At 43.6% G+C, this 26,829-nt stretch overlaps 1 protein-coding gene across 4 annotated transcripts in view; it reads right to left on the bottom strand.

Moving 5' to 3' along the window:
* MCC (MCC regulator of WNT signaling pathway) overlaps positions 1-26,829 on the bottom strand; it is a 356,575-nt gene that overhangs the window by 236,990 nt on the left and 92,756 nt on the right. For 2 of the 4 annotated variants that reach the window (XM_030566225.1, XM_030566223.1), the window contains exon 4: positions 23,851-23,901. The exons of 1 other annotated variant lie outside the window; for it this stretch is intronic. In XM_030566225.1, the coding sequence (XP_030422085.1) occupies positions 23,851-23,901 (51 nt within the window). Of the gene's footprint in view, positions 1-592; positions 1,183-23,850; positions 23,902-26,829 lie in introns of those variants that run through there. One more of the 4 variants, XM_030566227.1, reaches the window with a different exon arrangement.

Below are 26,829 nucleotides of genomic sequence, written 5' to 3'. Positions count from 1 at the left end.
AGCGCATAAAAGAAACAGACACACCTACAACAGTAAGTAATAAATATAGCAGTTTTTCACCCTATGCTGCAAGAAGTAAAAGTCCCAGTGGCTTATTTCTCTCCCTTCCCCCAACTAAAATAATATTCATCTAATCTGAAAAAACAGCATTACTTTGGCTGAACATAATCTAATACATCATGCGATTCTATCAAAGTTGTTGGCTTAATAACGTTGTTTGTTTTCCACCCTCCTCTCCAAATTAGTAACCATCTGCTTAATCTCACTTGGGATCACTGTGTATTTTACCCACTGCAAAGAGGAATGCTGTGTATATAAATGCAGCACTCGGGAAGGTGGGGGAATCCTTGCTGCAGGACGACATAAAAAAAGGTCTCTGCAGAGTTACAACCATTTGCCTTTTACCACTTATTTCTGACTGGAGCAAGTTCAGGTCATTTCCTGACTAGCACTGCAAGTTAGAACAAGAATACATTCTATTAATCTTTAATTGAAGTGCCTGAAGACTGAAAGCCAAAAAGAGACTAATACTATATTTAAAAAACAAAAGCATTAAAAAACAAAAAAACCCAAGGATACTGAAACTGCTTACCTCACTCAGCTCCACAGAGGAGTCATTTCCATATTTCATAGCAACTCCAGAATTCATGATTGTACTTTTCAGGGCTCGGCTATTTCTACAGATTTTAATGCTTCCAAGCTTTGCTCAATAGCTTCAACACTCCCTTCTTCTCCAAGATTTTTCTGTCTTGCACATTTTGCTCTAGACAGCCATTTTCACTTAACATTTATAGAACCTAAATTAATGATGCAAGGTCTTCTAAAGGAGCCAAATTGGTTTTCATTTCACAAACAATCCATTTCTGCAAGAGACTTATTAAAGCTGCAGAGTGCAGGGTCACAGAGAATGCAGACAGTCACTAATGATCTCCTGGATACTAAAACTGTCCAAGTCCATGTGAAACCTGCGTTTCAGCTCTGCCTCTAGTTTTATACTGCCCTTTCCCCAGCTAGGTTTGAGCGCATCTCCCATAAGTTTAATATCCTGGCAACTATTTGGTAAGTTTCAGATGAATTCACAGCCAGAGCACAATCAAAGTACTGTTAAGGTTTTAGAAGGGGGGAAAAACCCCAAGACAAACTGATGCTGTACTTCACGCTAAAGTTTCCCCATCCACTAGCCTGGAGTTGTAAGTGGTTTATGATCAAACACAGCTGTCTTGCTTCTAGCTAAAGGGGCGGTGCTAAAGGAGAAAGGGAGGGGAAGGAGAGAGCTGTACCGAGTTCATTTTGGAATTGCAGGCATCTTTCCAGCTTTCTGTACACTAATTACTGCAACCAAAACTACAAGGTAAGCATACAACAGTAAAAGTTACCAGCATAGCCATGTAGCTAAATTCTTATTTTCCCCTATTTCCATATGCAATTAAATGAGTTTCTTTATGATTTCAAAAAATTGAAGTGAACCTGAAGCTATATTTGAAAGCCAGGGATTTTACATGGTACATTAAAATTTAAAAAATTTAGGGCAGATATAACTAGATTAATAAAAAAAATCATTTGAATTCAGCATCTAACTGGTAGCCCAGGAAATTCCTAGGAATATAAGTTCTTATAAAGAATGTGCTGATTTAAAACAACCAACAACATACAACAGAAGATTTAGCGACAACCTTTTCCCCTCAGTCCTTGCCTGTTATAGGTACTCCACTCACCCAAAATTTATACTGCTTTGCATTGCTAGGTTACATTGGTGAAGTTAGAAGCTTAGAGTCCCTTATCCAGTGACTGAAGTATATCTGATCACTTTGTTTAATTAATGCAAAGTATGTCTAAACTATTAAATCCTGGGAAGAGCTGATTTTTATAAAAAGATCAAAAATAAAATCAGGACAAATAGGGCACAACTTCACACTTGGCAAATCCATTTACACAGGGAACAATGCTTGCCAAGAGTAGCATTCTGAAAAAGATCCTCTGAATAGTATGTTTTCCTCACTTATATTAATTATGGGATCAATAATCATCATAATCAGATACAATAATAATTTTTCTGAATCACAATAAAGTCTATTAAGACCATAGAAGAAAAGAGAATATTAAAATAATAGCAACTAAATCTTTTGGGCTGGAGCACATTCTGCTTTAATGGATCAGGATCTGAGGGTCCCTCCTCATTTCCCCTTCATGCCAAGCCCTAGCAGGTGTGGGTGCTGCAGTCTCACTGTTAAGTACATTCTCTATCTCCCTCCCCACCCTGGATACATTTTCCATCATTTCTTTTTCTTCCTGATTTTGCTTTCTAACGTCACCTGTTTGTTTTCTTTACCTAGTTTCTTCCCTGTCCAACTTACATCCCCTCTACTTTTCACTCAGTTTTCTGCACCCAATTCTCTTATTTTTGTGTTTCCCTTTCTCACCTTCACCTCCCTCAGTGTTCTCTTATTCTTGCCTGTTTATCTCCTTTGTCCCCAAAGCATGTTCTTATTCACCTTCGCCCAATTGCTGGCAATGTACTGTGCTGCTCTCTGCTGGTAGAATGCTGCTATGAAGAGCGCCAGGAACAGCATTGAGTAGGCTGCCTAAGAAAACAGGACCAGAGTACATGCCCAGTGGCAGTGGCTCAGCAGCTCTCCAGAAGTGGCCAGAGAGATGGGTGTGCCCCACCTCTCTGTAAAGTCTGATGTGCCTAACAGGTTGGTAGTCCCAGTGCTGAGGAATATATGCTCTTATCTTCATATGCAGAGTAGTTACACACATTAATTTCCTGTACACTATAATGAGACTACCCATGTTTTCTCCTGTGAAAGCAGACACACCTGATGGTGATTTACTATAAAATGTTTTGATAAACATAGGACTACTCACAGTGTATAAAGCAAAGCAGGTGCATTAATCTTTGCAGGATTGGGGCTAAACTAAGCTGCTCCTCGTAATATGCTTAATGAAAAACCCTTTAAAAATGTAAAATGCCTTTCAAAGTGAGTGTGCAGTGTCAGCACTTAGTCTCTGTTCAGGCTTCCCTGTTTTAGTTCATAGTTTATGTAACCCTATATCACCCATTTACAGTGTTCCAGCATTAGTAGTGAGAGTCATCTGGGATTAATGTAAATATAAAACTTTTCCTCAGTGTTTACAGTTTCACTTTACATCCATTTAACTTGAAGGATTGGGGTCTTCTGTTACCATCAGCTTGGGTTATAAAAACTCTAGTCTGGTCTCTATGGAAAATTGTTTTCATTTGAAAATTATTAGATTTATTCTCATGGCAAAGGAGACTGTTTCTGCAAAGTGTGAAGAAGTTGTTTCAAAATGTTTTTGAGTTATAATGCATTAAAAGTACCCTGAATTAAAAATCAACTTGTTACTTCCCCTTCCAACTTTACATATGGCTAAACATCCTTGGAGACCTATGCACTGGTAAATTGGAAGATATAACGAATAAGATGTAACTAAGCATATATATTGCTGGATTTTTCTTGTGGATAGCTTGGTGGGCCAAATCCACTGCTCGCTAACCAGCGTCAATGGGATTTATTTTTGTCATGGACTTTCATTTGGTACTATATGTTTGTGTAAGCATGTTGCCCTCTACTGGCTGGTTACAGTTCAGAGAAAACAAAGGATCATTCTATCTACATAAGTGGATAACAGGCCTCTCCTTTCAGCTCAGGGGGCTAGAGGCCTTTCTTGTTGCAGCTGTAAAACCAGGGTTCTAGTCCCAGGTCTGAAGTATTTCGCTTAGTAGAAGTGACAGTCTTTTCATCATAACTACGGTTAGTTTTGTTCTCTTTTGCAAAAATAAAATCATCACCATATTAAATTTTTAAAGCTAAGTCTAATTGACAACTAGAACATGTTCTGAAATTTTTGAATAAATTAAGAACTTTTTTAAAGACTTTAAAATGGCTATTTTAATTTTTTATGAAGAGTCAACCATTTCTTGGGGCTGTCAGACTAATGAAATCATATTACATCACAAAATTCAAAACCTAGACAGATCTAACTGAATATCTCCAGGCAGCCTCACCTTTATAAATCCATATATAGTGGTCAGGTAAAGTACCATGGTGGTAAGAAACTTATAAATGCTAGTTGATAGATTAGGTGCATTTTTACAATGTCTTGTGCCACAGGCAGCTTTCAAGGGCAAGAACAATAACCACAAGACTTTTTCTGAAAGATTTTAAAGAACTGCAGTGGGACTTACACATCAGGGTTCAATTTCTGGCTCTGCCACAGTCTTCCTGCATGACCACAGGCCATTCGCTTACCGTCTCTGTTCCTCACCTGTAAACCAGGGATAATAATGCTTCCCTTCTCTCAGCCCTTGTCTGTCTTCTCTATTTAGATAATAAGTTCTTTGGGGTAGGGACTTTCTCTTAAGGTATATGTCTACATCAGAGCTAGGGGTGATTCTTCATGTTAGACATACCTTCACTAGCTTGGAGAACACTAGCATACTAAAAATAGTAGTGTAGCCATGGTAACAGTGGCACAGGCAGCAATGAGTGGTGGCACAGGCTAGCTGTGCTGAGTACAAACCCACCCAACCCCTTTGGGTATGTACTCGGCACAACCAGATTGTTACACCGGTCACTGCTGCCCATGCTCGCATGGCAATGTTACTATTTTTAGCACACTAGCTCAAGGAAAGTTAGTGTGAGTATGTCTAAGGCAAGCAAGTCTAATGAGAGCTGGGAATTACAGCCCAGCTCCTAGTGTAAACAATCTTAATATGTTTTTGTACACTACCTTGCTCAGTGGGGCCCTTATCTCAGTTGAGGCCTGTAGTTACTACCATAATACAAATAATAATAAACTGGACATGATTCGCTGTCATTGAAGCTGATGGAGAAAGGAAACAGACAATGAAAATACATTCTACCAAATCAAAGACACCAGGGTGAGCTACTCCACGTACATAATGCATTCCCATCAATGAGTGCTTTTTACCAACTACTGAGGTTGCATACTGCTTTTAGACAAGTGTAATTTCACTGACAGTCTTCCTGTGATAATTTCAAAACTAGTAGGGTAGTGTATTATCTAGTAACCATTGTTAGCTGAGCTCTGCTCACTCTGAATTTAATAATCTGGTGGCCACTCTACCCCATTTATTTACAGATTTAAAAAGAATAATTTACTTACCTACAGGAAAGAAAAATTGAGAGCTATCCAGATATTATGGTATCCCTTAATCCAGTCACACAAAGTTACTGCAGACGCTACCTTTTTGTTGTCTGTGGAGAGTCAGATCCATTATGTCAGTTTAGGTAATACCATTCTCTTTGGATGGGATACAACTTCCTCACATATTACCTTTTTACTTTTGAAATTGCTGTAAAATATGGAAAATTTTAGTGCTATAGTGATTTTACAATATCCCCCAGGGAATATAGTCTTCCACTTTCTAACCATTACTGGAGAGAGCATGACCCAGCTACCACATACAGAGCTTTTCCATCATTCTTGTTTTATTACCTGCAGAATGAAAATTGCTGTGCAAAAAGCAGCTATTTCTTAAATGTAAATATACACAGACACACAAACATCATTACATAAAGTATACAAGTCAAAAAAGGGACGTTAGGCAAGTGATTCCACTCTGCATGGAACATGAATGATTCGCCCATCACAACTTCAACATGCGTGAAATGAAGCTTTTTTGGTTTGTTCTCTCTAGTTAACTTCCTAAATGTCACTACTGATATTTCCTAAATACTTTATCATGGTAATTATCACATAATTACTGCAATTAAGGCTGCACCCTTCACAGTCACAAGCACAAATGGAATACCCCTTTAATTTATTGTAAGCTTTAATTCATCCTGAACACTATGCAATATGATAAGGGCAGATTCCTGTTTTCATTTCAGCACAAAATATACAGGTATCCTAGTACCAGTGGTTTGTATTTCCCGGGACAGAATACTAGTATTCTGAAGGTTAACATGGAGTTTGGAAGTGGTATTCAATACAATACTTGGATAAAGTTTCCAGACAGTTCCTTATTCAATAGCACTAATACACTCTGATTTAAAGGTGGTGGTGAGAAAGGGTAGTCTGCTCTTCTTGATGGAATGATTCCCATCAGTAATACTGAAGGTTACTCACTTGTATCAAGAGAAGAATGTCCAGCTCAGCTGTAACAATTGAAAGTAACCCTGCCCCGAAAAAGTGAAGTACTCAATTTGAAAAACATGAGTCAACTTCACTATCTTGATTAGTCTGAAATAAATTTGTTAGTCTCTAAGGTGCCACAAGTACTCCTGTTATTTTGTGGATACAGACTAACATGGCTGCTACTCTGAAATCTAAAACTGATAGTATATCTAGAGTAATGGGATTTCCAAACAGCACTTCAATCACAGTCACTCACCCCTTCACCCCTCTCCAAATACTAAATCCACTTAAGATGTCATGTCCTTGACCAGACCAATCTTCTTTGCAGTTTACATTTGATCCCTTTAATTATCCTAGAAAATTTCATGTCACCAAGCCACTCACTAATGTGTCAAAAACAGCAGCCCTAGTTGTCTGTCTTTTCATCCTCCACTATCGTACATTCACAGTGATTCCACCTGACCCCACAGTACCTCAGAAACAGGCAAAATGACAAACAAGGCACCAGGAAACTCCCCCAGAGGCCTGTTACTCAGTTATGGACTTGTCTGAGGACAGCAGAGAGAGATGGTAGCAATTTTTAAGTTCCCTTTCTCTCACAACCACCTCATCTCCCTCATCAGCTACTTACCTCTTGCCTCTACCCAAAAACTTGGCCATTCTGTGGACTACAATCCTTCACATCCATTACTCTTCTGCTGCTCTTCCCTACTCTCTCCACCCTCTCCTTAGCTGAGTTGTCAATTCCTCCCTCCACTTGCTCTTTCACCCTTTTCTCTCAGTTCAAAGTAGCCCCCAATTATTAGCTTCCAATCTCAAATATCACTGCACCAGTTCCCATGCTCTGGAGATAGTTGAATAAGTGTGCATGACCGCAGGACTAAAATTTGGTCCTCTCCTCCACTTCTGCTAAATATCTTGCCAAACATCTCTACTTTCCCACCTAACTAGAATCCCATGTCTACAACACTTATTTACAACCTTCAATTCCCTCCGAAGCCCTTTCCATTTGCATCTTCCTCTCTTTGCACAATATCGTACCAACTTCTTCGAAGAATAGCGCTATGAGATTTGCCATGATAGCCATCTTCCCCCACCCCAACACACACTCCTTTTTCTTCTTGTCACCGATACTAGGGTTTCTTCAATTGCCACCCCATTTCCCTTCTTCCCTTCAGCTCCAAACTCATCAAGCAAGGAAGCTGCAATCATTTCCTGAAGTTCCTCTCTTTTAACTCCACTCTGATGATTTCCATCATCTCCAGTATATTGAATCAACTTCTCCTCAACAATATTAATATTACTTCCTTCACCCTTGTACTTAGGTACTTAGTGGTAGGCATGGTATGTTAATCTGAACAGAATAGAACCCTCCTGGGACCTGTCCCCTGCTTTCAGGGCTGCTGATCCTGCTTGACATCTTGCCCTTCCATGGCTTTTACAACATTGTTCTGTTCTGGGTCTCCTCCTCCTTGTTTTGCCATTCCTCCAGTGTCCTTTTTGACAAGCCCCCTCACCATATTCACTTTCCTTATGGATCTCTCAGGGCTCTGTCCTAGTCCTCTCCCCTCTCCCTCCCCTTCTCAGTGAATAATCTTATCTGCTTACACAGCTTCAACTACAATCGCTATGCCAACAACTCACAAATTTATCTCTTTGACTCCTGAACAATCACTCCTCCATCCAATCAACGTATTTCAGCCTCTCTGCAATATCACCTCTTCCAAGCATTTCACTAATTTCAAATGACTGTAAGTGATCTTCTAATCTTCCTCCTGAAACCCTCTTCACTCTTTCATTCTCTTTCACTGGTGTACACACCACTAGTTATTCACCCAGACCTGTAAATGAAGGATAATTTTTTATTTCCACCCCATCTCCCTGCACATTTACACAATTCCTACACATCTCTGAGATCTATTCTTTTTTTCCCTCTCTTTCTGGCTCCAGTGAGCATCCAGGACATTACTGTAACCCATTCTGATTAATGTAACCTTCTCTCTGGGCTCACTGGTAGGTCTACATTGGAATAAAAGACATGCAGCATGGCCACACCTGGCCTAGGTCAAGTGACTTGGGCTCGCAGGGCTTGGGCTGCAGAGTTAAAAATTGCTGTGTAGATATTCGGGCTGGAGCCCAGGCTCTGGGTCCCTTTCCCCTTGCAGGGTCCCAGAGCTCAGGCTTCAGGCTGAGCCCAAAAGCCTACATAGTAATTTTACAGCCCCACAGCACAAACTCCATGAGCCTGAGTCAGCTGACATGGGCCAGCTGTGGGTGTTTAACTGCTGTGTAGACACACTGACCGAGACCCACATAACCCTTCAGTCAATACAAAATGCAGCAGATCTTCCTTGACCACTAATCTAACCACATTACCTTCCCCCTCTTTGAATTCCTCCACTGGCTCACCCTCACCCTTCTCTAGTGCATGAAGTTCAAGCCTATCATCATCTTCAAGGTCCACTTAACTCTATCCCACACTACTTACCTGACAGTTTCATTCTACATTCATCCCTTTCACGGCCTATTCTGCAGCACCAATGATGCCATCTTTGATATCATGTTTATCCACTTCTCCTACAACCTTATCTGCACTTATTTTTATGATACTCCTTAAGCATGGAATGCCTTTCTTGAGCTTGACTGCAAAGATACTATCTTCTCTTTTTAAGCCCCCCCCCCGAACCATTTCTTCCACAAGGCCTACAAGAATCTTGCTGAATAAATCTACTGCTTATTCATTTGTTTCACTTCTCTCATCCAAAAAAAAGTTTTAAAAATACTTGTTTTGCTCTATCTTGCTGTATAGTAGCCTCACAGAGTAACTGCTTAATATAAGTGCTGCTCCTCTACCCCTCCCTACTATCTCGTTTCCCCCTTCTGTTGAGTTGCGTCCAAGATAAGTTTCTAGGTTCCTGGGGCAAAGACCTTTTACCTGTATCAGAAAGCACCTAAGACACATATGGATGCTGTTAAAAACACACACATTTTTTTCTCTCACTCTTTCAGTCACACACACACACAGACACACACTTCATGTGAAAATCAGATTCAACTAATAAAAAGCACTTAACATCTCTTTAGAAATGCATGAAGCAGAGAGATTCAATGTCCTTTAGCCCCCACTCACTTCCCTAAGATTATAGCTTCAAGTAGGCAGAGTAAAGTAATAGAAAATGTGAAGGATAGGAAATTGGAGCTGGGCTTTTAGCCTAAGGGCACAGCCCTCACTCTGGCACATCGGTAGGGTTCTTATTACATTATGACCTCTACATAGAACAGAAATTGCCCTTTCTGAAATTCAAATAGTTTGTTTTGCTTGCTTCCTACAAAGATGAAAAGTGGCATTTACCAATACATTGCAATATGGTTATCATCATAATCAGTCTCCTTGCTGTGGAAATCGTAATGTGAATTTGTACTTTGAAATGAAGCAAACAAACTGAAGTGTTTCTCCACAAAATGGAGAAAAAAAGAAAAAAGGTGTGCAGAACCACTCATCTCCCCAGAGAACATTTATTCTGCCCTAACATCAAAACTATTCCTAAAATCAGCAGTGTTGCCAACCAGTCATTCATTAACAACTACACATAATCAAAAATAAGTATGGGGCTGGCACAGGGCCTAGAGGAAGCATTCTGCAATCCTTGGAGTTGATTCCTCAGGGCTGATGGCATGAGAAGCAGAAGTCTCAGCCTCTGGACAGCAGAAGCCCTCTGGCCAATTTAGCTGTGGCACTGATGTGCTCCTATGGAAGCCCTGTTCAGTGCTCTTGGACCAGAAGGATGATGGTAGGCACAAAACTGGGGACTTGAAGGGGCAGCAAGGGTGGCTGTTCCATTATGATGGAGCTATTGAAAGCATTGAAAAAACATTCTAAGAGTTTAGCTTCTCATGAGAACATCAAGCTTTTCATTTTATTCCTGGAATACCCATACCCAGGGCAGCCACCGCATGTAGCTTTATTAATTTATTTAAGTGCATTAGTGTTTACCTAGGCTAAACATTAGCAACTGCAAATGTGTTGAGGCAAGCAGTTTGTCCTCTGAGATCAAATAGAAGACTCTAGCTTTGTAAACAGGGGCTGCTTCAAATATCTAGGGGGCAGTTACTCCTGGTGGAATTCTGCGCCACTGTGCATGCACAGAATTAAATGTCCCCCACAGATTTCTTTGCATCTCCCCAGAAGAATGACTGACAGAGAAGCAAAGGCAAACTGCAAGAATATCACATACACCACCCCAGCAGCATGGACATGTTGTTTTGGGCACCTGGAGCAGCTGGCTGAAAGGTAAATCATTGTGGTGGGGGAGGGAGATGCTGGGGACACCCTGGACAGTGGCTCCTAGACTAGGCTCATTTGCTAGTCCCGCCTAGGCTGGGGTGAACGGGACTTCCTCTTCCTCTGCAAGGCTGGGGCCACAAACCTCCCCCAGCTGCAGGAAGCTCCACACTTTCCCCCACCCCCATTTCCTTCTCCCTCGTCCGCCCAACCCCCGCACATCCACACACCCCCATGCCCAGACCCCCCCCATCAAGCCTCACCCCCCTGCACACAGAATCTCCTCACCAAGTCCCCCACAGCCAAACCCCCATCCCGCCAAGTCTCACCACTGCACCTGTATCCGCCGAGCCCAACCCCTCCACACTCAGACCCCCCGCATCTGGACCCATGCTGAGCCCCTCCCATGTAAGTCCAGACCTCCACTCCTGTACACAGACCATCCACACTGAGCCACCCACTTGAACCTCCACCTTGATGAATCTTACCCTCCCTGGACCCAGACCCTCTTGATGAGCCCCCAGCACCTGGACCCCCTTGCCAAGCCCCATTCCCCCACACTCATACCTCCCCTTCTGAGCTTCAACCACCTTCACCTGAAACTCATGCAGAGACCTATTGCCCCTGCACCCAGAACCCACCCAACCCGCCTCTGCACATCTTCATCCTCCCCGCACCGGACCCCCCACTGAGCTGTCCGCAGCCAGTTTGCCCCACCCAGAACCCTCTCACCCCACAGATGGATCCCGCCATACTTGGATCCTGGCCAGGCTGAGCCTGCCTGCCCATACTTGGTGCACCTGAGGGGCAGGACTCCAGGTGTTTCTGAGGCAGGCCCAGCCCTTTCCTTCTGCTGTGTCAGGGTTGGGTGCAGCCTCACCACCGAATTCTTGTCCCAGGGGGCAAAAGGGGAGACAGCAGGGTAATTTCCTGTCTCCATGCAGCAGTGGCTGTGCTCCCCACTGCCATGCAGGAGCCTCCACATTTATTGACAAATAAAATGTGCAGAATTTTAAAATATTGTGTGCAAAAAAAATAATTTTTTTGTGCAGAATTCCCTCAGGAGTAGAAAATATCAAACTGTGCTCATGGAAGCCCCTGCTACTACAGCTGTTCTGTAATCTTTTTTTGGCACGCTGGAAACCAGCAGTTTAACACTGCTACTAGGTCCTTGTCCTGGGCCTCAGGCTCAGCTTACCACCACCGTATTATGCACAACATCAATACAAAATTCTATTTAACTGTCTGGGTTGGCTTAGTCTACGAAGCCAATTGCCCTTGATTTTAGTTGACTGGGGGAAAAAAAAGGGTTTGTGTGTGTAAAAAATAGATCTGAAAGTCTGGATATGAGCCAGCACTCTCCTAACTAGGACAAAAAGATGTGTGAAACATTGTTTCTAACAGCACAGGTCATGAGGGTGGGGGGAGGAACCCTTTTTAATTAATTAAATTAGAAGGCTTGAAACTGTGTCCCAAAATTTCACAATCTATTTTTATTTACACACACGTTTGGGCACAGCACACATGGCTGTAGCACCTGGCCCCCTATACCATTTTCAATATAATTGTCACCAGCTGCAAAGGATGGTCAAAACCCACCATTTTGCTGCATGGAGGCTACATGACTTGCCTATAAGGGAAATCATCTCATTGCCACATAAAAGATCCAATTAAAAGCCTCCAGTAAGAGCATTTATTAAAAGGCTGCCTGAACAAACGTGCCTTGTACTGTGCTCGAAGCTTGCCACTTGGGGCTCTGATCTACCACAGAGGGAAAGAGTGCTGGGGTGACCTTTTAAATATAACACAAATACAGGATCAAAAATTGTAAGAAGGGGATTTGATGTAGTAATCTACTATTGAAGCAAAAATGGCATCAATCTGCTAGAGAAGCAAGCTTTCATAAGAGTTTAATATTTTCCTCTTGCTCATCTATATTTCTGTCATGATCCAGTAAGTTCAAGAGACAGAAACACTACATTTCACATAACACAGATGAGTCCTGGCACATCTAATCTACCATCTCCACTTTTAATTTATATGAGAAAAATGAATGACTGAGCAGTGCTAGAGGGATATAAAAACCAGGGTCATACAAAACACAATGCATAATCCTATTACACCTGATGCCCGGCTCTGAACAAATAAACTCCATTACATATGCTGGGCTTGGAATCAAAGACTGCAAAACCAAACGGCTTCCCCCATCCCCAAACAAACATGCAAACGTCTGTCAAACAAAACAACTTTCAGCCGCTTTCAGACAAGCCAAGCTTGCTAAATCTATATTCCTATAATCAATTTCCATTTCAATAGAATCATTTTCTAATTTAAGTCTGATAGAATGGAAATGATGGAAGTCAAAGAGCAAATGAGTGTCATCTCAAGCTGAGGTATTTTATAGAAGCAGGCTTCATTGTCCAGACTGCTAGGTTCTTCTTCAGCAGTAAGTTGCCCTATTTAGATGGATTTCACTGGCAAAAATCTTTAAGCTGCATTTTTTGAAAACTAGCCTGTAACAGCATAAAATGGACATTGGGATTGTATGCATATGAGACAGAAGACGACAGACTAGTGGGCGGAAAACTGGTGGCAGAAGGATCTGTAAATGCTAGAGCACATGCCATTCCAGGACTAGGACCAGAATCTTGTATTCCTTAGTCCCAACATTCCTCAGCTGTCTACCAAATAGCTGTGAAAACCACTTGCAAAACGTGTCTCATCCCTCTAATGCCCCTAGAGAAGGCCTGCACAACATGCGGCCCGCAGAGGCTCACTGTGCAGCCCGCGGCGGGATTCAAAAGGCTCTGAGCTGCCCGCAGTGGCAGGGAGCTCAGAGCTGTTTAAAATCTCAGCCGCGGCCAGGATTCAAAAGATTCTGGGCTGCTCACAGTGGCGGGGAGCTCAGACCTCTTTAAATCTCAGCCGCGGCTGGGATTCAAAAGGCTCTGGGCTGCCCGCAGCGGTGGGGAGCCCTGAGCCATTTAAATCCCAGCCACAGCTGGGATTCATAGGGCTCTCGGCTGCTCACAGCGGCGGGGAGCTCAGACCTCTTTAAATCTCAGCCGCGGCAGGGTTTCAATAGGCTCTGAGCTGCCCGCAGTGGCGGAGAGCCCAGAGCTCTTTAAATCCCAGCCGCGGCCGGGATTCAAAAGGCTCTGAGCTGCCCCCAGCGGTGGGGAGCCCAGAGCCATTTAAATCTCAGCCACAGCCGGGATTCATAGGGCTCTGGGCTGCCCGCCAGTGGCAGGGAGCTCAGACCTCTTTAAATCTCAGCCCCAGCCCGGATTCAAAGGGCTCTGGGCTGCCCCCAGCCACAGAGAACCCAGAGCCCTTTAAATCTCAGCCGCCAGGGCCGGCTTTAGGCCAATTCATCCAATTCCCCTGTATCAGCCCGCCCCTAAGAGGGCCACATGCCCAAGCCCCAGTACGGTGTACCGGCAAAAGCCAGTGTGCTGTAGCGGGGTGGCCCAGCTTCCCCGGGGGCAATTTAAAAGGGTCTCCGGGAGCTATTTAAAGGACCAGGGCAGCAAAGGCATCCCCCCAGGGATATTTAAAGGGTCCGGGGCTCCCCTTCTTCTACTGCCCCAGGCCCTTTAAATTGCCACCAAAGCACCACTGCTGGAGCCCTGGGGTAGGGCTGTGGGGCTCTGGGGGCTATTTAAAAAGTCCAGGGTTCCTGTCGCTTCTACCACCCTGGCCCTTTAAATAGCCACCGGAGCCCCACCACTTCCCCAGGGTTCCCGTGGCTATTTAAAGGTCTGGGGCAGCAGAAGAAGGGGAGTCCCGGACCCTTTAAATATCCCTGGGGGGATGCCTTTGCTGCCCTGGTCCTTTAAATAGCTCCCGGAGACCCACCACTTCCCCAGGGCTCCTGCAGCTATTTACAGGGCTGGGGCAGTGGAAGCAGGGGAGCCCCAGACCCTTTAAATAGCTCCTGAGCCAAGGGCTGCTACTGCTACCCTGGTGGGGGAGGCAGGAGGAGGGGGCACTCACCATACAGAATGGGCTGTACCCCCTGTACCTGCACCAGTTGCCCGCAGCCAACCCCTGCCGCACCTCCTGCCCTGCCTGCACCAGTTCCTGTATGCAGCCAGCCCTGCACCTGCTGCCTACAGCCAGCCTGTCTCCAGCCAGCCCCTCACCCCCTGCCTTGCCTTCAGCCCTGCACCAACCCGTCTCCAGCCAGCCCTGCACCCCCTTCCCTGTCTCCAGCCAACCCCTGCCACACCCCCCTGCCTGAAGCCAGCTAGTCCTGCACTCCTTTGTCTCCAGCCCTGCCAACCCATGCCGCACCCCCCCGTGGCCCTGCCTGAAGCCAGCCAACCCATCCCACCCCACATGCCGTCTCCAGCCTGCCCCACATCCCTTGCCCAGCCTGCAGCAAGACCCTACCTCCAGCCCCTACCTCCCTCTCACCTCCAGCCAGCCCCATGTGCACTGGTGCCCTGTAGTTCCCAGGGAAGTAACCCTGCACACCTGCTTCAATGAGGTGGGCAGGGAGCAGCTGGGACCCACACGTGCACCCTAGCACACCCTCAGGGAGTGGCGGAGCTCATTTCTAGTTCAGACACATCTTTTTAAAAAAGAACTTTAGGTAGGGTTAACATACATCTGTACTTTCTCGGACATGTCAGGCTTTTTGGATCTTAAATCGCCATCCAGGAGGAAAATACGGACGTATGGTAACCCTACTGGTACAAAAAATACTAGTGGCAGAACTTTTTATAGGGAACTAGTTGCTAAGAAATGAAAAGCTTTTTTTTTTTTTTTTTTTTTTACACGTGGTGTTTTTTTTTTTCAGTCATCCCTGCCAGGGCCCCGCCGAAAATGTTCGAACTGGGCCCTGCACTTCCTAAAGCCGGCCCTGCCAGCTGCGGACAAGATTCAAAGGCTCTGGGCTGTCCACAGCCATGGGGAGCCCAGAGCCCTTTAAATCTCAGCCATGGCCAGGATTCAAAGGGCTCAGGGCTCCCCGCAGCTCCCCGAGAGATTCTCGGCCACGGCTGAGATTTAAAGGGCTCAGGGCTCCCCGCCGCCACGGGCGGCCCAGAGCCCTTTGAATCCCGGCGGCGGCTCCAGCGGATGCGCTCTGGCTGGGATTTAAAGGGCTCGGGCTCCCCTCAACAGCAGGAGCTCTGGGCCCTTTAAATCCCTGCCCCACCCCCACAAAGCTCCGGGTTCCCGCAGCCGCCGGAGCCCTGGGCCCTTTAATTTGACCCTGAGGGCTCCCAGCCAACTCTTCAGCTGGGAGCCCCTGGTTGATTTAAAATCAAGTATCACCTCCCCACCCCCAACCTTCCTGGGTGGTGCTGGGGCGGAGTGTTTCCGCTGGGCCGGGGGGTTTCGGCCCTCAGCTGTTTTCTTTGGAGTAATGTGGCCCTCGCCACTTTACGAGTTGTGCAGGCCTGCCCTAGAGGAAGGGGGATGGGCCATGTGCTGGATGCTGAGGGTATCAAGGGAAAGCCAAGCCCAGCTCTCATTCACTCCTGAAGAGGCTGCCTGATCTTGGGATTCCTAGCGCAGTCTGCTGCTGCAGTAACAGTGGTGTAGGCCCAGCCTTACATTGTTTGTTTAATAATAATAATACCACCAAGTGTGATGGGCCTGAAGGGACTAATGAGCTTATAGATACAATCAGCCTTGTCCCGCTACACCTGTCATGGCTGGTAGGAGGGAGGCAAAAAGAGGAAAAGGACAGCTCACGGGTGGCTGACTTGGAGAAGGAGCAGACTTGTTGAGCTAGCCCTATGAAGGAAGGCAGCTGGGGCCAGGGCTTAATTAGAGACTATCTTGAAGCTGTCTGGCAGGAAGGATCAGATAAGGCTGGAACCTAACTAGAGACTCCTACAGATCAGAGCCTCCTTGTGGCAGGAAGACCTGGTGCAAACCTTTTAGTTCCTCAACTAGTCTGGATCCCCTCTGTGTTGGGTCCTGAAGAAGAGTCACTGAGAGAAGAGACTGTGAGGAAGGCCTAGTTGTAGACCATATTGGAAGCAGCCCAGGCATACGGCAGAGGCTCTGAGTGAACAAATCTCATCTTTTTCATACAGGGTCTCTAGGCTGGAACCCAGAGGAAAGGCTGGGCCTGGCTTCCCCTACCAGCCACAGAGGATGGGGATATGAAGACACCAGAGCCAAGGGCTAGCAGCCCAAAAGCCTTAAATGGGGCTGAACTTCCAGCATGATGCTGTCAGGCCAGTGGCATGTTGGACTAGGGGTTTCCCTGGAAGGGACAGGACTAAAAGTGACCTGGACGGAGGGTTAAATCTTAGGAAGAGGCAGACCACTGCAGGGCCAGAGCAGGACACACCAAAGGACAAGGAGAGCCACTATGCCATGCCCAACCAGCATGGGGTGACTGGTGGATGAATCACATGCGTACAGTAGCTATTTTATAATGCTCTCAGAGCGCTTTACAAAGATCAGTATCATTGTCCCTGTGTTACAAACGAATATTTACATTACAGTGTTCATGTTCAGTTATTATTTCGGAATGTTATCGAAATTTCGCTGACAGTGCAACTCAGCACAGAAACCCAGTTTTCAAAATCTCTCAGCAAAAACCCGAACAGAATTTCATTAGAGAAAGAAGAGAAAATTCTCTGGTCCTGGTCTTACACCTGCTGCATATAACTGATTTGTTATGTATTCTCTAAAAAAGGCTGCAAGAATCGTTTACAATGCCAAGCGTTAGACAATCTAACTACAGGAGTTGCTACCAGCTCCTTCTATAATACCCAGAGATTTTACAACTGGTTATCTGCTGGGCTTCTCCCCTTTGATAGGTGTACAGAAGCCACAAGATTTGCTCCCACATTTTTGTTCTCACAAATCTGGCAAGCACAATTTTTTCCACCTTAAAATAATAAAGGAATCTTGGCTTTAGAACATTTAATCCATTAGACAAAACACACACACACACACACACACACAAAATATATGGGGTCAAATTTTTTTTTTTTAAAGGTGCTCCAGCCTTGTACCCCAATTTGTGTGCAAATGCTGTCTGGATGCTCAGATAGTACACACAGACCTGCACAGACAAAATTAGAAGCCATGTTTGAAAGCCTGGCCCACCATACATACGGGTTTACTATCTGCAGCTATAAACACAGAGCAAGGAATCCTATGTGCCACTTAAAGAAAAAATAAATTCAGAACAAGAATCAAGAAGCAATTTTCCACACTGATGAGTCCATGAGGCAAGATTTCTGAGACAAAAGCAAAAGAGTTATCCAAGAAACAAGTTAGATGCCATCCTGAGGAAAAATGGAAGTACTAAAAAGTGAGAATCTTGATGGACCCAACAAGCTTTACTCATTGCCAATATTTCTATTTCTGAACAAATGATTTATTTAGTCATTGATAAAATACAACACTATTCTAAGGATGAGAAGTATCAGTTAACATACTATGGACAAAATTCCACATTGGAAAACATGGTTTTTGCAATGGTGTATTATAAAGTTGTTCAAATGCTTTGTTTGTAGATAAAATACAGGAATGAAAGAATTGTAGTCATAAAAACATGAAAACTGAAGTAAAGATTTCAGAGGTGGCATAATATGCAAGTAGTCTATTTCACTATTACTGCAGGTAGCTTTTTGGTGTTAAACCAGCCACACACTTACCCATAACATTAAAAATTCGTCCCTCAGACTTTCTTAATACTTTTTCTCTCGTGTTCAGGGAAAAAATGAATTAAGCATATTCCAAGTTATACATAAAGCAAACAGCAGCTTTAATTTAATATTGTTAACCACCAAAAAATAAAAAAGAAACAATGCGTCAAATGTATAGCTTCTGTAAGAGAGTACGAGTTCACTGAAGTCAATGGCATTGGCATCTGCTCACAGCAGCCCTGAATTTGGCATTGTGTGTTATTCACAAGTAAAGCCACATGCTACAGGACTAACCGTCTTTAGTCACTACAAAACACATTTTTCCCAGATAATTACACTTCCCTCTTGGACAACAGGCTAGAGTGTTCTGTATTTTTAGGAGTCAATTTGTAAAGCTACTTATATCAAATATATATTAGTTTCCAGAGACATTCTTCTGTAATTTTATAGGGAACAAATCAGCATTATCTTCCTTACTTAAATGTTTGAATACTACAGTGATGGGTGATGATACAGTAACCATCCAAAGTGCTCTTTTGGGGGCCCAGTTTCAAGGACTATGGCGTTCAATTGTTCATTGATTAGATATGGAGAGGCAGGAAAGACTATTATAATAAATTATAGAAGCATGCCCCCTACCAGTCATTTGGAGAACTACATCAGGCATATATGCTGGGTGTCTTACAACGATAGGGAAAAGGGAGATGGGAAGTAGGCAGAGAAACGGTACATTTTTGAGTATGGTAGGCTCTCATGGGGCAAAGGGAAAAACAGATGGATCATATCCAGCACTTTACTTCCAGTATAGCATTATGATGTGTGAGTAAAAACCCAAGACTCAGAAGGCCTGCAGCGCACTGTTTTAAAGTAATAAAGAAGTTCTGCAGTATTAAGCTCTTGCAGATTTTATACTATAGCCCCGTTTGCTAAATTAAAAGCAATACTCACTGTAAGTGTTGACCATTCATTACTTAATTTATAGCTATTATATATATGCCATAGTAGGCAAATGGTTACCCATTATTCAGTGTAAAGAGCCCATTAATGCTGTTTTGGGCAGCCATCCAGAATCCACTGCATTGCAGTCTAAAATAAATTAAATCCTCAGTGATAATCTTGAATTTGTTATTATGTAGATAATCTATGTATATAAGTGGAACACACTACAATGAGCAATTACAATCTGGATTTGATTAAGGGGCACGTTTTCAGGTGGGAAAGGAAAAATCCACTTACACTATGAGTTTAGGTCAAATTTAGCAGCATTAGATCGATTTAACCCTGCACCCGTCCACACAACAAAGCCATCTTTGTCAACTTAAAGGGCTCTTAAACTCAATTTTGGTACTCCTCCCCAATGAGAGGATTAGCGCTGAAATTGACCTTGCTGGGTCAAATTTGGGGTAGTGTGGACACAATTTGATGGTATTGGCCTCCGTGAGCTATCCCAGAGTGCTCCATTGTGACCGCTCTGGACAGCACTCTCAACTCTGATGCACTGGCCAGTTAGACAGGAAAAGACCCGCGAACTTTTGAACTTCATTTCCTGTTTGGCCAGCATGGCGAGCTGATCAGCACAGATGCCCATGGCGAGCTGATTAGCACAGGTGAGCATGGAGTCCCAGAATCACAAAAGAGCTCCAGTATGGACCGAATGGGAGGTACTGGATCTGATCGCTGTATGGGGTGACGAATCTGTGCTATCCAAACTCCATTCCAAAAGACGAAATGCCAAAATATTTGAAAAAAATCTCCAAGGGCACGAAGGACAGAGGTTATAACAGGGACCCGCAGCAGTGCTGCGTGAAACTTAAGGAGCTCAGGCAAGCCTACCAAAGAATCAGAGGGGCAAATGGCCGCTCCACGTCAGAGCCCCTGACATGCCAGTTCTATGATGAGCTGCATGCCATTTTAGGGGTGCCCCTACAACTACCTCACCCCTGTGCTTCCCTCCTCCTCCACCCGTCCCAGGCTACCTTGGCAGTTATCCGCCCCATTTATGTGATGAATTAATAAAGAATACACGAATTTGAAACAACAATGACTTTATTGCCTCTGCAAGCGGACATCAAAGGGGAGAGGGTAGGGCGGTTGGCTTACAGGGAAGTAGAGTGAACCAAGGGGACGGATTTTCATCAAGGAGAAACAAACAGGAGAAACAGTCATGAAACTGGTTTTCAAAGCTTCTCTGATGCACAGCGCACCCTGCTGCGCTCTTCTAACCGCCTCAGTTTCGCTGAGGTCTAACCGAATCAGTAAACTGCGCTAGCGGGCTTTTAAACATCCAAAGGCACATTCTACCACCACTATGCACTTGTTCAGCTTACAGCTGAACTGCTCCTTACTACTGTCCAGCTTCATGAGCCATGGGAGCAAGGGGCAGGTTGGGGTAGGTGCAACCGTGCGGTGCTGCCAACTGGGAGAGCAGCCTGAGGCAGAAGCCTCCAGCTGGCAAGATATTCCAGACAGGACTGAATCTCCATTAGATGAAACTTAAAGAAGAGAATGACCTGGAATCATTCCTATTCTTGTCCAGGCACCCCCAACCGACCTCACCGAGGCTGGCCAGGAGCACCTATGTCTGCCCAGGCGCCCCCAACCAACCTAACCGAGGTCAGCCAGGAGCACCCACAGGACGATGACGATAGTTAGCAGTCGTATTGCACCTTCTGCCGTCCACAAGGCAAGGCACGGCAAGGCAAGGGGATGCTGCTGTGTAGCAGTGCAGAACCGTGTCTGCCAGCAGCACCCAGGAGACAGAGTGACAGTGAGCTGAATGGGCTCCATGCTTGCCATGGTATGTCATCTGCATGGGTAACCCAGGAAAAAAGGCGAGAAATTATTTTTTCCCATTGCTTTCATGAGGGGAGGCCTGACAACATGTACCCAGAACCATCCGCGACAATGTTTTTGCCCCATCAGGCATTGGGAGCTCAACGCAAAATTGCAATGGGCGGTGTAGACTGTGGGAACTGTGGGAACTGTGGGGTAGCTACCACAGTGCAACACTCTGAAAGTCGACGCTAGCCTCGGTACTGTGGACACACACCGCCAACTTAGTGGGGACACACGCAATCCACTGTATCAAATTGATTTCTAGAAAATCAACTTCTATTAAATCGACCTAATTTCGTAGTGTAGACATACCCTAAGTTATCTAGCAACCAGCATTTCTGTCACTAGTATAAACTATTTCAACTAAAAAAATTAAACTTCTTCCCATTCTGAAATCAGGTGTTCTGTCCTTGGAGTTCTATGCACTTAAGGGAGAATAAATTAGGAAAGTGAAGCTCTGTTGTGTGGGTCTAAGAGGAGAATATCACACAAAGTGCATCTTTTAGAAAGGGTGTGTGCTATAATACTTCCTAAGAAGTTACTATTTTATCAGTCAAAAAGCAAACCAAGTTCTTATCTGTTGGCTTCTATAGACTGAACTGTAAAACCCAACTTTTCTCTGTAGAGTTCAGGGATTGTCCTGCCTGGGAGACCTCCAAAGAATGCTGTATAAAGTGACGCTGGTTATTAAATAGATAGTACACTCCTCTCTGAGGTAATAAAGAACTAATACCCCTGTATGGAGTCAGGCAATACTGTATGTTGGAGTTGTCTTTGAGATCAGATGTAAACACAGCATCCTGACTGCAAGTGGTCATGAAATATACCAGTGTGCTTTTTGCAATGATCAGTATGAAGCTCTGGTGCCAGTGTTAACCTCTAACTCAAGTAACTGCATCCTAGCTACCTAAATTTCTCCATCAGATGTTTAATAGAAAAATAAATTTTTAATTTCCTCTCCTGATCTGTTGTTAGTGTTCTTGCTAAACAGTTGCAATTTCACCACAGAGGTGGATGTATTTTAGTGGCAGCTGGAGTGCACCTAAGTTGAAAGCTTTTGTGTCAGTTTGTAATACATCTGAAGAGCCTCTGGAAGGGAAAACGCTATGTAAAATAGATCACGACTTTAGGTAGTGTCCATTTACCTGTGAAAGTAAAAGGGTCACTGGTCATCACCAGCTTAGAAAGCGGACAGTTTAAAAAAATATTTATAGGCCAAATTTTCAAAATGTAGAGAGTATGTGTGTGTATGTGCTTTTTGAACATTGACATTTGTGTGCACATGATAGAATACAGAAATAGAGTATTATCCAAATTAGTTTTGTGTATGTAAATTCTATCATTCTTCTCATAAATGTGCTCTTCTACAGTCTTATCGATTATGCATAAGATGAGAGAGGTGAAAAAAGTGAGCACATAGGTGTTTGTGGCCAAAAAGTGCATATATGTGCATACCAAGACGCTAGCTTTGAAAATACGGCCCTATATAGAAACACATGAAATTTACTTAAAATAATGCATCATTTAGTCTTATTCCATAGTATTCATTTGTGGAGGGACATATGTTAAAGAGGATCACATCGATCCAAATCCCATTGCTTCATCTCAAGCTCTAGAATTCCAGTGAAAAGGCTGCATATCATATCTGTTGCCATGTGTGGTTTGCAGAGGACGAGGCAGGGACAACTCCTAGCACCTCTGTTAGTTGTACTAGGAAAGAGAAACTAAAGGAGAACCAAGACTGTTTGGATCCCCATAAATAGCTTCCTGAAGAGGGAGCACAGGTGGCAGCACATAAATCAGTTAGCTTTTTCACTAATCAAGTATGAATACACACACACGTAACTGTGGTCTGACTCTAATGCTTAAAATGCAATGAAATATATACACCAAATTCCTGACAAAGTTGGAATCTTTTGCTATCTGCAAAGAGGAAATGTATATTCTTTACACCCAAGTATAGTTACAAAAAAACTTGCCAATTATTAGATTTAGGACATATATAATGGCATCTGTATACAACATTTATAGCTGTATTTAACCCATTGGCACTAGCTTGTACATCAACAGTAAAGGGTGATGGTGTCAACCAAAAGATCAATATGTTACACATAAATTTTAGCAACCAGGTGAAGAGGGTCAAGGAAAAAATGTGCTTTCAATATTAGACCTAGTGATGGAACAGGGGGAAAATGCCACAAGATTTGTCCCTATAAAATTACAGAAGAGTATCCCTTGAAACAAAGAATTAAATATGAAGGTGTTAATAAATCAAGGCAAAACAGACAGATAAAGACACATATTCTGAGGCGAATAGTCAGTAACTGTTGTTGGATATAAGACTGTGAAGATATTTATTAATCAAATCATTCCCTATGAGTGACTAGAATAATCTGCCTCTAACTAAAGGACCATCCTCATCTTACATACAGACAATTTCCACTTAGAAAAAATTATGCATTCTTTAAAGAAATTAAAACTCTCTCTCGCTAACAATAGGTTCAAGTTGTTTGCTGAGATACTTGTACACACTGGGATAAATCAATTCACAGTGTACCCAGGGACAAAAGTAAGAGAGATAAATAAGAGACAGGGTGCTGCACAAGCATATCTCCACAAAGCTCTGCAAAGTTGTATATTCACATGGTTTTTAAAATGTATATGGATTTTTCTACTTTGTAGAAAGAGTTAAAATTTGGGCAAAGGACTGCTGCCCGTTTAGCTTTTACATCACTGAAAATCTTTGTTTCAATGTTGTGAAGGACATGGGGTTACTCTGCATTAATTTAGGAATGCTACGTATGCCATATGAGTGTCCAATAGCCAGAAGGGACATTTTCTGTCAGGAATTTATTCAAAAGGCACTGTTAGGAAAAATAAACAGGATATAAAATGATGACTAGAGAAAAGACTCCCACGTGGGAAAACACTTCAAAGTCTTTAAGAGAACAATGACTGGGCTATTAATTTGGAAGAGCCTACCTGTCTTGGCTCCAGCAAAATTACAAGACTTGTCTTGCCAAGGCTGGGAACCTAAGATTAAAAAAACACTAAACAGTTAAAAAGTCACTGAGAGGAGGGGAGGGGCAATAGTGAGGCGATATACAGGGGAACAGGCTGACACAGAGAGCCTCTTCAGAAGCAGTCTCATCTTAGAAGCTGAGCCTACCTGGCTAACATCAGGGGGGTTTCTAGGCAGATATGCCTGCACACAGATTGATTCTTTCAAAAGTCCTTGTTCTCTTTGATGTATGCAGTGTTCTTACTGTTAAGAATAAACAATATATTGTTTTGAAAAGGCCATACTGTCACTCTGTATATACCATAGGTCACAGTGCCCAAAGGACAGAACTGCAGGTTCTGAACCTAAGCTAGTCCTGCTTAAGTAATCACAGTTGGCAGACAAGGGTCTGTAATCCAGGTCCTTATTTAAGAGTAGCAGAATTGTATGATTTGACACTGAGGGAGGTGAAAACTTGAGGCTTGTCACCTGTGTCGGTACACTCAGAGACCCAGAGACAGGACAGAAGTGAAACTAGCCCTGCACAACCATTACAAACGCAATGATGTAAAACAAATTTCTGGAGAGAGACTGTATGTGTGTGGGAAGTGGGAGTGCACGTAAGGAATCAATCACAAGAAGCTACTTCTGTCTCTATACAGTTAGGGCTTGTCTAAACAGCAAACTGGGGTGTGAATTTACAGTGCAACAGCCTGCCACACTAATTGTCCTCGTGCATCCTGCTGTTGCGCATTAAAAGTTCCTTAGCATACACTGACCTACTCCAGTTTCAAATATGGGTAGGTGAAAACATACTACAGAACTTTTAATGTGCAACAGCAGGGTCCATGAGAAACCTAATTTGTGGTCTACACTAAAAATTTGGTCGGCATAACTACATCGCTCAGAGTGGGAAAAATCCATAGCCATACACAGTGTAGTTAAGCTGGCCTTAGTCAGAAATCTTCTGTCAACCTAGCTACCACCTCTCAGGGAAATGGATTACCTACATTGATGGGTTAACTCCTCCTGCCACTGTAGGTAGTGTCTACATTGAAGTGCTACAGCCACTTTAGCATTTTTAATATAGTCAAGCTCTTAGTGCCTTGCAAGGTAGTGTGAGGTAGATTTACAACCTAGCTTGTCATGCATTAAGTGTTTGTTCAGACAAGCCCTTAGAGTTTAGACTGCACTATACCCATCACTTCAGCTTTCTTGACAGTATTCAGACTAGTATAAAGGGGCAGAAATAAAAACACCACACACAAAAAGCAGCGATTCTCATCTTTCTTGATTTTAACAAAATTTAAGTAAAATTTTTCATACAACATAGTGATAACAATGTTCAGCAGAAGCCAAAATGGAGGCATTATTGTCTTCATCTCCATATAAATGAGAGACTGTTTATTATGCTATTGTTTGAAGTGCAAGGGAAAAAACATTTAGAAGCAGAGGCATAACATGATATACATTAAACAGATCAGATGGTTTCCATACCAATAAAAATAGAGAAATTTAACATGAATGTGAACACACAAACAGGAACCAGTTGCATATTATATATATGTTTTTTTTAAGAGTACGATGGTATCTAGGGATTTTTCATTTTATTCGAGTCTTATTTCAGTTATTAGGATTTTGGGGTTGTGTGTAGCTAGTTTTCTATTTGTCAAGACAGGGCAAGAGTGCTACCATTTTATATTCTGGGGCAACACGTGTTCCTTCAAATCCTCAGGCACACAGGCCTGTACTTTTCCGCTAACTGTGCTGGGGGCTTTGTTTGGGACAATGAAGTTCCCTCCACATGCCAGAAGCTATAAAAGGGGGAAGTGACATCATCCCTTAGCCTCACTCCCCCCACAACTCAACACCTGGAAACACCTCAGGAACAAAGACTTAAACTGGGTAGGTGGTCCCAGATTGGAAAGGAGTTTTGTTTGAAGTGTAAAGGGAAATCTGCTCAGAGACCAGGTCTGGTGCATTATCCTCTCCACATTCATGGAGGGCTGGACTGGGCAAATAATTTATGCTGGTCAGGCTTCTGACTGGGGCAAGATGGTATAGCTCTGGGGTCTTAGGCCGGGGGGAGTTGGCTGGAGTTTCTCTATTGTTGGTTCATGAGTGGCTGGCAAAAGCATTCATGTAACAGAGCTGGATATGTCCCTGCCTGTGAATATTTGTGAGAGTGCAGGACCTGAAGGGGTTTGCAGCTTGTTACATTATCACAGTGAGAGAGGGAGCTCAAGTTGGTAAGACAGAGGGCACAGCAGTACCCAAATTCCAGGTTGAACCCCAGGGAACCCATTACAGTGTTGTGTTGATTTTACCCATATCAGTTGAATAAATTTCCATTTTCTTCTGAGTGCCCACCCCTCAACACCTAGTAAGCATTAACTAACAGGATCTGTTTCACCAGTACAAAGCTAGTTACTGTCACAAGCAGCCATTCTAAAATGGGTTCCTCAACTTTTCTCCAATGCCTTTAGTTTGGGCCTTTTTGTTCTCCAACTAAAAGCCTGAGTCCTTGCTCCCTCTTTTCAGTTTAGCAGCATCAACTGTTGACCACCAAAAATGAGCTACAAAATGGCTATAAATTTATAGCACACCTAAAGTTACCTAGAGTATGTCTATACTGCAATTAAAAACCTGTAGCTGGCCCGTGCCAGCTGCCTTGAGTTTGCAGGGCTCAGGCTATGGGGTGTTGGTATAGACATTCAAGCTCAGGCTGGAGCCCAGGCTCTAGGTCCCTGTGTGGGTCCCAGGGTCAGCTGACACAGGCCAGTCACTGGTGTCTAACTGCAGTGGAGACATACCCTTAAAAACCTGAATTCAATGCGTAATTGGAAAAAAACACTCACTTAACAAGCACATCAGATTTTTACTGCAGACAATAATGTGGTATGTTTATCTGAAAATACTTTTACTATGAGGCTTGCCTATGAGAACAGTAAAACACAGTG

The sequence above is a fragment of the Gopherus evgoodei genome, chromosome 6, assembly GCF_007399415.2.
Source record: "Gopherus evgoodei ecotype Sinaloan lineage chromosome 6, rGopEvg1_v1.p, whole genome shotgun sequence".
Classification (NCBI taxonomy): Eukaryota; Metazoa; Chordata; order Testudines; family Testudinidae; genus Gopherus; species Gopherus evgoodei.
Note: the sequence above shows the minus strand (reverse complement) of the source record. Positions and strands in the feature narration are given on the sequence as shown.